Below are 11913 nucleotides of genomic sequence, written 5' to 3'. Positions count from 1 at the left end.
GGAAAGTCTCTAAAATAATTGAACACCAGAAACATTCTGCCTGGCCTCTGGCATCCAGGGTGGGCCCCTCCGTGGCGTTTGCCAGCCACCCACTGGGCCGCGAGGCTGCTGAGCAGGGGCACCGACTGCTGCTGCTTCTCTGCTCCATCGCCTACCTAACACGTGGGCATATGCGCGCGCACACACACACACGCATACGCACGCACCGTGCACACCCACAGGGAGGCTCTGCTCCAGGGCTCAGGGCGTGTGGTTTGTGGGGAACTCCACCCTGGTAGCCAGCCAGTAACAATGAATGAAACAGAGGATGCCCCTATTCCTCTGCAGTACTTGCCAGGAGGCGAAGACTCACCAGGAGACGCGGCTTTGCAAGGCTGCCTCCCACTGGGGACTCAGTTGCTGTTCCCTCCCTGTCAGGGCAGCAGACCTGGCCTAATGCAAGCCAGTCCCATCAGCAGTTCTCCGAAGCCTCCTGTCACCCTGTGCAGTTCACTGGTGACACCAGGCCCAGGTCTTGAAGTCCCCAGATGGGGATGTTTTCTTTGCTAATTCCTAGTGCAATCCCCAAGCCGCGACTGACCACCCATCATGTGCGAAGAGAGCATCGTGTCCTGTGTCCTGCAGGGAAGAGAGGTGGCCAGCGGCTGATGCCCGTGTGCCACTCTTGCGGCCAGCGGAGGCCAAGCGCCGTAGGGCACTGCTCAGCCCCTGCCAGCGCGGCTCCGCTAGGGCGAGTGTGGGACTCACAGCCCCCAGGCAGCCGGAGCTGCCCCCGCGCCCACAGTTGCCAACTCAGAGCCGGTGCTGAAGCCAGACAAGCCGCTGCCCATTGGACCTGTTCTCTCTGTCCTCTGACCAGAAGCAGACGCGACACAGGGGATCCGAAAGCCATAAATCCAACATCACAGCACAGAGAGGAGGGTTTTCTAAAAAATATTTTAAATTTAATGGTGCCGGGATAGTTGGACAGAAATCTGAAAAAAATCATCACACTCCAAGTGGATTAAAAAAGACAACAGAAAAAAAGTTTTTAAGACTAGAATTGACTGTTTTCAGATGGTCAAACAGAAAGTAACATTCTAAACTCTAAAATCACTAAGAGCAACAAATTTGACTACAGGAAAATGTAAAACCTAAAAAAAAAAGTCTGGAAAAACATTTGAATCAAATGGGACAATGGTTTATCTTAAATAAATAGTTCATGCAAAATTATAAGAAACACCTAAGATTATAATAAGTGTATGAATTGATAAATATATGAAGGAACTGGTTCACCTAAGAGGAATTAAATATGGAAAGATTTTTCAATCTTATTTGTGTTCAAGGAAATGTAAATTAAAATGAGTTCCCATTTCACCTCATTACATAATAAAGCAGAAAAAATATATTTTATTGATGTTTATATCTAATAAGACAGTGTTGAGCCCCATGCCTGTATACAATGCCATATGATTACTAATCACTGAAAGCATTTGTATTAAGCCACAAACATTTTCACAGCCTTTAACATTCCCCAGGGCGTTTCCACTATGAAAACCATGTGAAAGAACAAGAAAGTCAAAAGTGCAGTTACTTATCACAAATTTCCATCAACAGCAAAAACTGCTGGAAACAACTAAATGTCCAAAACTAAAGGATTAGAAAATAAAGCAACACAGAAAAATGTGGATTTACGTGACATTGAGAAAAAGACTATACAACCGTGTATGTTCTCGTTAGAAACTGACTCTGACACAGCTGTGTGGAAAAAGTATTTGTGGAGAGAATCTGAAAATGGAATCTGAAAAAACAGAACACCCGTGAATCCTCTACTTCTGCAAACATCCTTCACAGATTGGAAATAAATTCACCCAATTGCTGCGTATGCTTGCATTTTGGCACCAGGCCTGGGGCAACTGTTCTTACTCTGTGGCTCACAATGTGATTATATGGCTTTTATGATGAAAAAAGGCAAATACAGTGCTCAAAATATTTTTTCCAAAGGGTTAAGATCATTTGCACAGAAAAATTAAAATTGGGGGAAAAAGCTGTAAGAGCTTCACTATATAGCCCATAAAGGGACAGAAATAAAACTCCTGCAAGCAGTCTGGTTCAAAGGATTGGATATTTATTAAGTGTATCCTCTGTTCTCAGGCCAGGCATGGTGATGGGTGGAAAGACGTTCCCCTCACCCTAAGATGTCAGGAGCAAGGCCAGGCCCACCCACTGGGTGTGCAAAGAGGAGGGCCTCGTGGGGTGGGGCAGATGGCTCCCGGGGAGCGCTGGGGAAAGAGTGAAGTCCACTCCTGCTTGGCTTTGTTGACACCCGTCAGAGAGTGACCAGGATTCTCAGCTGATCGGGAGGAGTGTCCGCAGTAGCTGACTTGTTTCCAACCCCTTCGGAGCCCCCTGATGGGGAGAAGGAACACCAGTAGCAGGGAACTGGCCTTGGTCATTGCAACCAGGCCAGGTGCCTGGCAGGCCGGGTCCAGGGCAGTGTCCCTGGCTCTGGCCTGTGCTGCTGCCTCCCATCCAGACGAGTTCAGAAAGACCCACAGCATCCAGGCCCCAGAGAGAGAGCCTGCCATGTGCTCGGGGCCTCAGACCTCCCTTGGGTGTGACAGCAGGGCCCCAGGAAGCAAGACTGTGTTTTTAACAAACAGCTGCTTCTCCTCCCCCCTCTGCCCCGCCTGTGTCTGCCTCCTGGTGCCCTTGCCCTAATCTCTCTCCCACCTGGCGGTTTCCTTGCGGGTCATCTCTAGCTTTCAGAATTGCTCACTGTCTGTGCCCCAGCCTGGCCGTGCCAGGAAAGTGAGGTCCGGCAGCAGCGGCCTGTCTGACTGTCCGCAGGCCATGGCAAACAAGAGCGGCCTCTGTGAGCCGTCTAGGGAAGGGGCTGCAGCCCCAGGCCACCCGGCATGTGGGCATCGCTCGCCAGCAAAGTGTGATCAGAATCACTGCTCTGAATCTTCAGCAGCCCCCAGGCTCCCCGATGCGGGTGAGTCTGCAGAGAAAACCAGACCCCGCGGGGGCTGGGATGCCCGTGGAAGGGCAGGCCAGATACCACTCTCCCTGGCCTCTTGTCCTGCCTGCCTTTCTCCATCTTGCAGTTGGCCCGGGAGAAAAATTATTGTCCGGAACAGCCTGGGTACATGCATGTCCAGCTCTCCTTAAGCTTTTCCAGCTCCCCGGGGATCTCGTGGGCCAGAGGGACCTCAGACTAGGGGGACCTTGGTCCCAGTTTGCCCAGAACAGTCCTGGTTTACGACCCTGGTAAATTATGACTCTGTTTCCCTCCCAGAAGTGCCCTCGTTTGGATCATAAATTACTTCCCTGCCCTACCACAAATCAACGCGAAGCAGAGTAGGCACACCCAGCCTCCCTGTGCTCCCGCCCCCCTGGGTAGGATGGCACCCGGAGGGCTCCCACCCAGGGCCTCCGCAGGCCCAGCTTTGCCTCCTCTCCGCAGAGGCCCGTGATGTTACAATGATCCCCGAACAGATCCTCTCCCTCCTGTCCCCACTGTTACCTGTTTCGGACCCTCCCTATCCCCGCACAAACTATTACAGCTGCCCCCTGTGTGGGGGCTCCCTGGCCTGAGCCCCTCTGCCCTCCCACCCACTTCTGTCTGGGATTGTTCCCAAGCAGCTGGGGGCCCAGCCCTACTCAAATGACCAACGGTTCCCCACCACCTACAGAATGAAACCCGAGCCCCTGTGGTCTGGCCCCCACCACCTTTCCTGCTTCCTCCCCTGCCACCCTCTGGCACCCTGGGCCCGTGAACTGCTCTCTAACTCGCCCCGAGCTCCTTCCAGGAGCTGACCTCGAGTGTCACCCGCTGGCAAGCCTTTTCTGATTTACTCCTCCCACCAGGGGCAACTGCTCCCTCCTCTGGGGGCCAAAAGGACTTTACTTTTAGCACTCGCCCAGTGTGACCTTGGCCCCAGGGCCCCTGCACATGCTGCACATGACCCAATGACCCCGCCTAGACAAGGGACATCTGAGGTCCGGAATGGCATCTCTTGCAACTCCTGAAACACTGCCTACCACGTGGACGAGCTCACTCTTAACTGGACTGAACTGAACGCAACCGATAACCTGCCCCAACTTTTTAACACCAGACTGCCCAACCAGCCACTCATTTCTAGTGTCAGTGGGGCATGCTCTGGGCGGGCACACATGTGAAGCGTGGCTCCCACAGAGTCTCACGGGAGGGATGTCCACTAAGCAGAATCTGGACCGGCTGGAGTTGCCTGGAATTGCTGCTGCGCCCACCTTCCGGGGAAGGGGCAAGCTTTCTCCCTTCTCCACGAATCCTTCCGATCCGTCCATAGAGGATCTCGCCCTCCTCTAAGCTCCTGGCCCCTAAGTTAGGACAAAGTACTTCAGGCTAAAGTAGGCACCGTCTGGTGTCATCTTCTGCACTGAGCTGATGTCTGGGTTTGGCTAAACCAGTTTTCCCAGATGAGGGGAGACAAGGAAGAGCTGGGATTCGAATCCCAGGCTCTGCTGCTTTCTGTCTGATTAATCTCACTATACCCTTCCCTCTCCAGTTAAAAACCCTCCTGTGGGGCTCCACGAGGGCCTGAATTGGTCAGAAAAACAATCGTTTGGTTTAAGACATTTAGCCCGGCATCGCAGGAGGCTACCAGCTCAAGTCCTGGCTGGCAGGTGGGCCCCCAAGGCAGCTCCCCCACCCCCCGTGCACCAGCCGGCAGAATCCCTCTTCCTACAGGACAGGTAGGTGGGTGGGCGGCAGGCTGCACCACCCCCCCCCCTTACAAAATCCTCATACGGGTCCTAGCTCTTCACCCCAAAACCAGAAAAACAGCGTGGGGCACGGGCGGGAGTGAGGTGGGGGGTGAGAGCGGGCAGGGCTCTGGGGCACCCGCCACCTCTTGCGGCCTGACCAGCTGCTCCCCCTGGAAGGCACGGCGGGTCTCCAGCTCCGAGGACGTTTCCTCCAACACACAGCGGTGAGGACCCCCTCTGCCCGGTCCCCGCCCTGCCCCTCGGGCCAGCCCCGAGTCCTGGGCCGCCATCTATACCACAGGAGCCTGCCCCTCCCACCCCACACCCTCCTGCTGCCCGCCGCCGCCCCCTTCCTGCCTACCCCTTTGCCCCCGTCCGGACGGCAGGAAGGGAGGTGCAGGGCACCGGCTGTGATGGGCAAACCCCGCCTTGCCCAGAGCCGGCTCCTGCGCCCGGCCCGGGGCCCGTCCATGCAGCCCACCGCGCCCTGGGCCCCCAGCCCGGGGACCACGGCCTGGGACTACTCGGGCGCGGGCGGCCTGGAGCACCTGGAGCTGTGCCCGCCGGCGGACCTGCCCTACAGCCACGCCTACATCCCCGCGCTCTACCTGGCGGCCTTCGCGGTGGGCCTGCTGGGCAACGCCTTCGTGGTGTGGCTGCTGGCCGGGCGGCGCGGCCCGCGGCGGCTCGTGGACACCTTCGTGCTGCACCTGGCGGCCGCCGACCTGGGCCTGGTGCTCACGCTGCCGCTCTGGGCCGCGGCGGCGGCGCGCGGCGGCCGCTGGCCCTTCGGCGAGGGCCTGTGCAAGCTGAGCAGCTTCGCGCTGGCGGGCACGCGCTGCGCGGGCGCGCTGCTACTGGCCGGCCTCAGCGTGGACCGCTACCTGGCGGTGGTGCCCGCGCCGGGCGGGCGGCCGCGGCGCACTCGGCGCTGCGCGCGGGCCGCCTGCTGCGGCGTCTGGGCCGCGGCGTTTCTGGCCGGCCTGCCCGCGCTGGCCTACCGGCGGCTGCAGCCGCTGCCCGGCGGCCCGGGCCGTCAGTGCGGGGAGGACCCCTCGGACGCCGTCCAGGGCCTCGGCCTCCTGCTGCAGCTGCTCACCTTCGTGCTGCCCATGGGCGTCACCGTCGTCTGCTACTGCCGCGTCGCTCGCCGCCTGCGCCGGCCGCCGCACCTGGGCCGCGCCCGCAGGAGCTCGCTGCGCATCATCTGCGCCGTGGAGGGCGCGTTCGTGGGCTGCTGGCTGCCCTTCTGCGCCCTGCGCGCCGTCTTCCACCTGGCGCGCCTGGGGGCCGTGCCGCTGCCCTGCCGCCTGCTGGGGGCGCTGCGCTGGGGCCTCACCGTCGCCACCTGCCTGGCCTTCGTCAACAGCTGCGCCAACCCGCTCATCTACCTCCTGCTGGACCGCTCGTTCCGCGCGCGCGCCCGGCGCGGCGTCTGCGGGCGCGGCCACGGCCTGGCGCGCCGGGCGAGCTCGGCGTCCTCGCTGTCCGGGGACGGCAGCTCGGTGTTCCGGGGCGCGGCCCGCAGTCGGGGGCGAGCCCAGACGGCGAGCACGGCCTCGGCCGGCCCTTAGCCGCCCGGCGGCGCCGCGCCGCGGGCAGACAGGCCGCAGGGGCGCCCGGGCTCCGCACATGTGCCGCTCCGTGGGCCGCAGGCTGCGCCGGCCGCCTCCCCCGCGCCTCCCGCATCAGCTTTCCCAGGACCGCCCCGCCATCCGCGCCGCGCCCCTCCGTTCCCGCAGCCCAGGGGGCCCCTGGCGGATTTTCCCCAGTCCAGTGGAAGGCCCGTGAGATGGAGCAGGCAGACACCTGGGGTCGCGCAGCCCCGCCAGGTAGACGACAGAGAAGTGGGCTTCCTTCTGCGTCGGGAACAGCACTGGCCAGAATTTGCACCGGACCCCCCGCAGACCCCCCTTGGTCCGCTGAATAGACGTTGCCTTCCGAGAAAGACCCTCTCCCAGTCAGACCTTCTGGCCTTCCCACCTCCACGATTTGGGAGTGGCAAGCCCTTCCGTGCCCAGCGTGTCCCCACCCCGCCCCCCCGAGGCTGCAGTGCTCGCCCTGGAAGCCACCCGGCCCTTCCTTCTGCACAGAGGCTCCAGAATCCCTCGGGCGCTCAGTTCCGCGCCTCGGCCCGGGCGTCCAGGGGCTGTGCCAGCTGTGCCTTCTCAATAAATACTTTGCCAGCCCCTCCTAGCAGCTGTGTCTTCACTTGAGCGGTGGGAGCGAAATGAGTGTGTGAGGGGCAGACCGAACACGGGGTCAGACAGACTCCGCCCGGGGGGTGAGGCCGACCTCAGGATTCGGGGAGTCCTTGGGGAGCAACGGCCCCAGTGTGGGTGCGGTGATCCCGTGGTGGGGGGGGCAGCGAATCATCTATGCTTATTATTTTAAAGGACGTTTCATATTTTGAAGGTTACAAAAAGAAAAGATTTAATGTCTGCCAGCCAGGTGTCACTTCAAAGAGGAAATGTGTCATGACTTTCAAATATGTATTTGGCCTGTTTTCCTATCCTTTTTGAGGCTATCCAGTAGAAATGTTTGGGATTATCCATTTTTTGACTGAGTTGACATATCGTTTATGGTTTCTGGAGGGTTTGGAAATTCATTATTCACATTTCCGATTTAAGAGAATTTGGCCTAAAGAAATGCCAGCCCGTTGCAGGGAAATGAATTCAAAACTCTCCTGGAGAAACGCGCTTCCCGCCTCCACCGCCGCCCCAGGCTGATCCCCGCCCCAGGTCAGAGGGCTGCGGGCTTCTGAGCGCGTCTGAGGCCGGATCATCCTTTCTCGGGGGGCCGAGCCCCCATCCAACCCAATGCATTTCCGCTCAGCATTCGGCTGTTGGATTCGAGCAGCCTGAACATGGCAGCCCGCCTCGCCCCCACCCGCAGCGGCCCCTGGTCAGGCTGCTGGGGAGCCCACCTGTGCGCGGTCCTCCCGCACGCCCGAGAGGCAGGCCCTGCGCCCGAGGGGTCACTGCGCCAGACGGGACCCATTTCACATAGGCTCAGGCTTGAACGCCCGGGGGTATCGGGGCCCTCCGGACCCTCACCACCGCTCTCTGGGGCGGGAGACAGCCTGTGTCCCGCGGCCAGGGAGGCCGACCCCGGCTGGGTGTGCGCGCAGCGAGACCTCGGCTCCCGGAGGAATCACCTCGCCCAGTAGTCTGGGCGCCCACCCCTGCCCCCGCCCGCGTGTCCTTCCCGACTTCCTGGCCGAGCTCTCCGAGGACGGCCAGGAGGCAGTCCGTGCACCTCCCCGCGGCAGGAGTTCCCGGCGCTCAGCTCCCGTGGAGAGAGCGCGCCCCTCCTTTGCTGGGGGTGGGTCACTACGTTATCAGCTGCGGGTCTCATGCACATTTTCTCTTAGATTCAGACAAGAATGAAGGAGGACCAAGGAGCTCCCCATTCCTCCCCGGGGAAGAAGAGGCACAGATCCAGCCAGGGGCAGGTTAGGTGGGCGCCCCTCGGATGTTGCTGACAGGAGCACGGACGTATAAGGCGGGTTCTTTCAGGAAGCAGTTTGTCAGTCTACATCCAGATCTTTAAAAATACTCATATCCCATCCCTCCAAAATGTTCATTCCTTTTGACCCTGTAATTTCACTTCTGCCACTCCTTTCTAAGGCCATGGTACTAAATAATAGAAGTTTGATGCACTGAATTATAAAAATTCTTAACGTCTTTAACCTGAAGAAACAGCCTACATGCCCACTGGGCGCACAATGCCTTTATCAGAATCATGAACTGTTATGCAAATCTTAGGATGCCCCCTTATTAAAGAGAGATTGGCAAACCTTGTAAGTTAAGAGAAAAAAAAGGTAGCAAAATTGCTTGTGATAAACCCGCACACATCAAGCCTGGAGGATATAAAATAATCGTCAGCTTACTGGTTTTACTGGAGCAAACACAACATGCTGCAGTCCTTTGGATAAAAACTGTCTCTCTTTTCTTTCTCTCGCACAAGCTTTAAGCATCAATACGGATGTGGTGGTAACTGATGTCATCTATGTCACTCCCTCATTCATTGCTTGTCTCTCAGAATACAAGCTCCAGAAGCGAAAAGAGTGCCCCTTTTACTCCTTGCAGTACCCCGGTGCCCAGAGCAGCAGCTGGCAGGCAGCATGTGCTCTTTAACCACCTGGGGCAGGAATAAGCGCCAGGACCATGCCATGATAGGAGAGCGTATGACATGAGGTGACGCATCAAAGGAAGGCTATGCATGTATGTGTGCTTTACAAAGTGGCACGTGAGAAAACCTGGAAGAGACAGCAAGTGCTGGCAGTGCCTGCGTGAGAGTAAGGGGGTCACAGATCCTTTCTGCCCCCTTCACTTCCTTATTCTTGAAATTTTCTGTGGGCTCCTTTTAAAAGGCCAGTTAGACTGCCAAAGCCCTGGAGCTGCTCAGGCCGGGCTCTGCAGTCTGGGCGTCTCCTCAGCCTCCCTGAGCCTCGCTTTCTTCAGCCTGCTCGGCTGCCTCAGATCAAAGGAAACCATGCTCTTGAAAGTCCTCGGTGAGCTGCGGTGTGCTAGACAGACACACGGGGGCCGGGCCCGGGTGACCCCTCCAGGCCACCCTGGAGAGCGCGTGGGGTGGGCTGCTCTGGGCTTTCAAGGGGCCAGCGTCTGGTGCAGGCTGGGCACCTGGGCCATGTGTGATTCTAATTTCATTCCTGTGACTAATTCTGGGCTTTCTTTTCTCCTCCCACAACCCTGGGGGTCCATTCCCAGGGCCCGTGTGGGAACCTAGGGCCCCGGGGCAATGAGCAATCTGGGGAGGTCACAGAATGGCAGAGCTGGCAGGCTGCACTTGGTGGTATGACTCAGCCCCGGGTCACCCTAGGGTGAGGTAACCACTCTGCACACTTGCCAGGCATCTCGTTTGCCGGGACAGGATCAGGCTGGACCCCTATGGTGGCTGAGTGGCCTTCACCCCGCCCACCCATGGGACCCCAGCCTCAGTCGACTGGGGCAAATGAGGGCGAGACCCCCAGCCAAGGAAGAGGGAACGAGCAGAAGGGAAAGAGGGCGCAAGGCCGCGGAATCACTCTTCGTTAACATCACGTCTCCATGAACGCAGCCGCTGTGGGGAGTCATACTTACACATCACAGGACTTCATGCGTTTTTTAAATCTCACTGATTCTCATGACCCTGTGGCAAGCAGGAATGATTAGCTTCATTTTATTGAAGATGAAACAGGCTCAGAAGTGGCCTCGCCAAGGTCACCGAGGGACAAACAGAGCAGCTGGAACCTGTCTGTCCCCGCCAACCGCATCCCGCCCCTGCCGCCTGCTCCCATGTGATACCCGTCACCTTTTACAATTTTTCATTCTTATGAAACTAACTCTGTGATGAACAGCCTCATACAAAAATCTTTATATTCATTTCTGAATCTTCAAGACAAATTCAAAGATCATGAATAATTTAAGACTTTTGGTACATTGGACAAATTGGTGAAAATGTATATTTTCTCTAGAAGTGTGAGTGTGCCCATTCGCCCCCTTCTTACCAAACAACACCAGGCATTATTATTTTTTTAAGTCGTTTGTAATGACTTTAATTTGATATCTGCCCAACTTTAAGAGAACACATTACTATATTATATTATTTCAAATACCTTTTATATATAATATGTCATTACAACATCCCTCTGAAGTAGGTGTGAAAACAACAGCTAATAATACTTATTGGACACAGACTATATGGAAAGAACTGAGCTAAAGCTTTTGTATGTATCATCTTCTTAATCCTCACATCGACCTTACAGGATATATAATAATATTGCCCAGCAGACAAATGCCTGGGCGCCTCGTGGCCCAGTGGCACGTGAAGTCAATCGCCACAGTGATCTTTTGAGAACAGAAGCAGGGTAATTTCTGTGTGGGGCCAGTAAAGGTGGTCTTCCCCCAGTGTGCCAGTTGGTTCAGTGTTAATTAGTGATAGTTTATATAACTTGCCTAAGTAACATGTATTATCATCCCCATTTCACAGATGGGCACCTACACTGCCAAGAGCTGGGCTGAACTGCCAGGCTCACACACACACAGGTCAGGGCTTAAGGCCCGCGCAACCTGACCCCCAGCCCGACACATCTCCCATCTTCCATTAGCTCACTAGCAACTCGCTTACCCTGTTTACCATGAAGTGGCACTAAACCAAAGGGTGACTGGGGTCAAGGCCACTTTCACTGGTCCTGCGTAGACATGGCCCAGCCTCTACTCCTAAAAGATCGTTGTGATGGTTTATTTTATGTGTCAGCTGGCCACGAGGTGCCCAGACATGTGGCCGAATGTTACTCTGGGTGTGTCTGTGAGGGTGTTTCCGGGTGAGACTGACGTTTACATCAGTAGACTGAGCTGAGCAGATTGTCCTCCCCGGTGTCAGCGGCCCTGTCGGTCCACTGAAGCCCTGCCCAGAACAAGAGCGCTGTGTAAGGCAGGATTCGCTCCCTGCTGGGAGCTGGGACATCAGTCTTCTCCCCACTTTAGACTCAGGCTGGGACTAGAACTCACTTTGCTGATTTCCTGGGCAGCTTGCTGACTGCAGATCTCGTGACTTCTCAGCTCCGTAACTGCATGGGCCAATTTTCTTATAATAAACTTCTTTAGATAGAGAGAGAGATGATAGACACAGAAATGGTACTAGAAACTGCCCAGACTGATAGCCAGGGTCGCCCTTGCTAGGGAGATTTTGGGCATCAGACTGTGAGGGAAAAGGGGCTCTTCCCGGGTGAGCTAGGGAGGGTCTGGTGTCAGAACAGGGAAGAAGCAGTGGGGACACTCCCCTGCTCCTGGACTGAGTGTCCTGGCTGGCAAGCGAGAGAAGTGGGGCCGAGCTTCGACGGCCACAGAGACGCAGACAACGGCTGCCAGTGTCGGGTGGAGACTGTGGCTTGCCCCAGGGGGACGCGCTGGACCCGGGGTGATTAATCTAGCTCAGCCTGCTCTCAGAATGACTGTCTGCATGATGCACATGCTCACTGTCTCCCCTCTGCTCCTGTCTGTCTATTACCTCAACCCCAGACACCCTAAAACAAGAGGCCGTGCTCTGGGCTGTCCCCACACTGGGTCGCATGTGCACATCACAGCATGGGCAGGTCACAACGTTGCCAAATTCGTTCTGTCTCTTTTTCACAAACTCTTTTTATATAACCAAGTGCCCCCAAGTCTTCTCAGGTCT

At 56.8% G+C, this 11913-nt stretch overlaps 1 protein-coding gene across 1 annotated transcript; it reads left to right on the top strand.

Moving 5' to 3' along the window:
• Window positions 1–5109: 5109 nt before the first annotated feature.
• Window positions 5110–6911, top strand: GPR25 (G protein-coupled receptor 25). The gene has a single exon (XM_037004672.2). The coding sequence runs from the start codon at window positions 5145–5147 to the stop codon at window positions 6303–6305; it is 1161 nt and encodes a 386-aa protein (XP_036860567.2). The 5' UTR covers window positions 5110–5144; the 3' UTR covers window positions 6306–6911.
• The last annotated feature ends 5002 nt before the right edge of the window (window positions 6912–11913 follow it).

The sequence above is a fragment of the Manis javanica genome, chromosome 11, assembly GCF_040802235.1.
Source record: "Manis javanica isolate MJ-LG chromosome 11, MJ_LKY, whole genome shotgun sequence".
Taxonomy (NCBI): domain Eukaryota; kingdom Metazoa; phylum Chordata; class Mammalia; order Pholidota; family Manidae; genus Manis; species Manis javanica.
Note: the sequence above shows the minus strand (reverse complement) of the source record. Positions and strands in the feature narration are given on the sequence as shown.

Excerpts from the sequence above, each read along its gene's own strand:
- GPR25 (XM_037004672.2), top strand. The coding sequence starts at position 5,145 with ATGGGCAAACCCCGCCTTGCCCAGAGCCGGCTCCTGCGCCCGGCCCGG.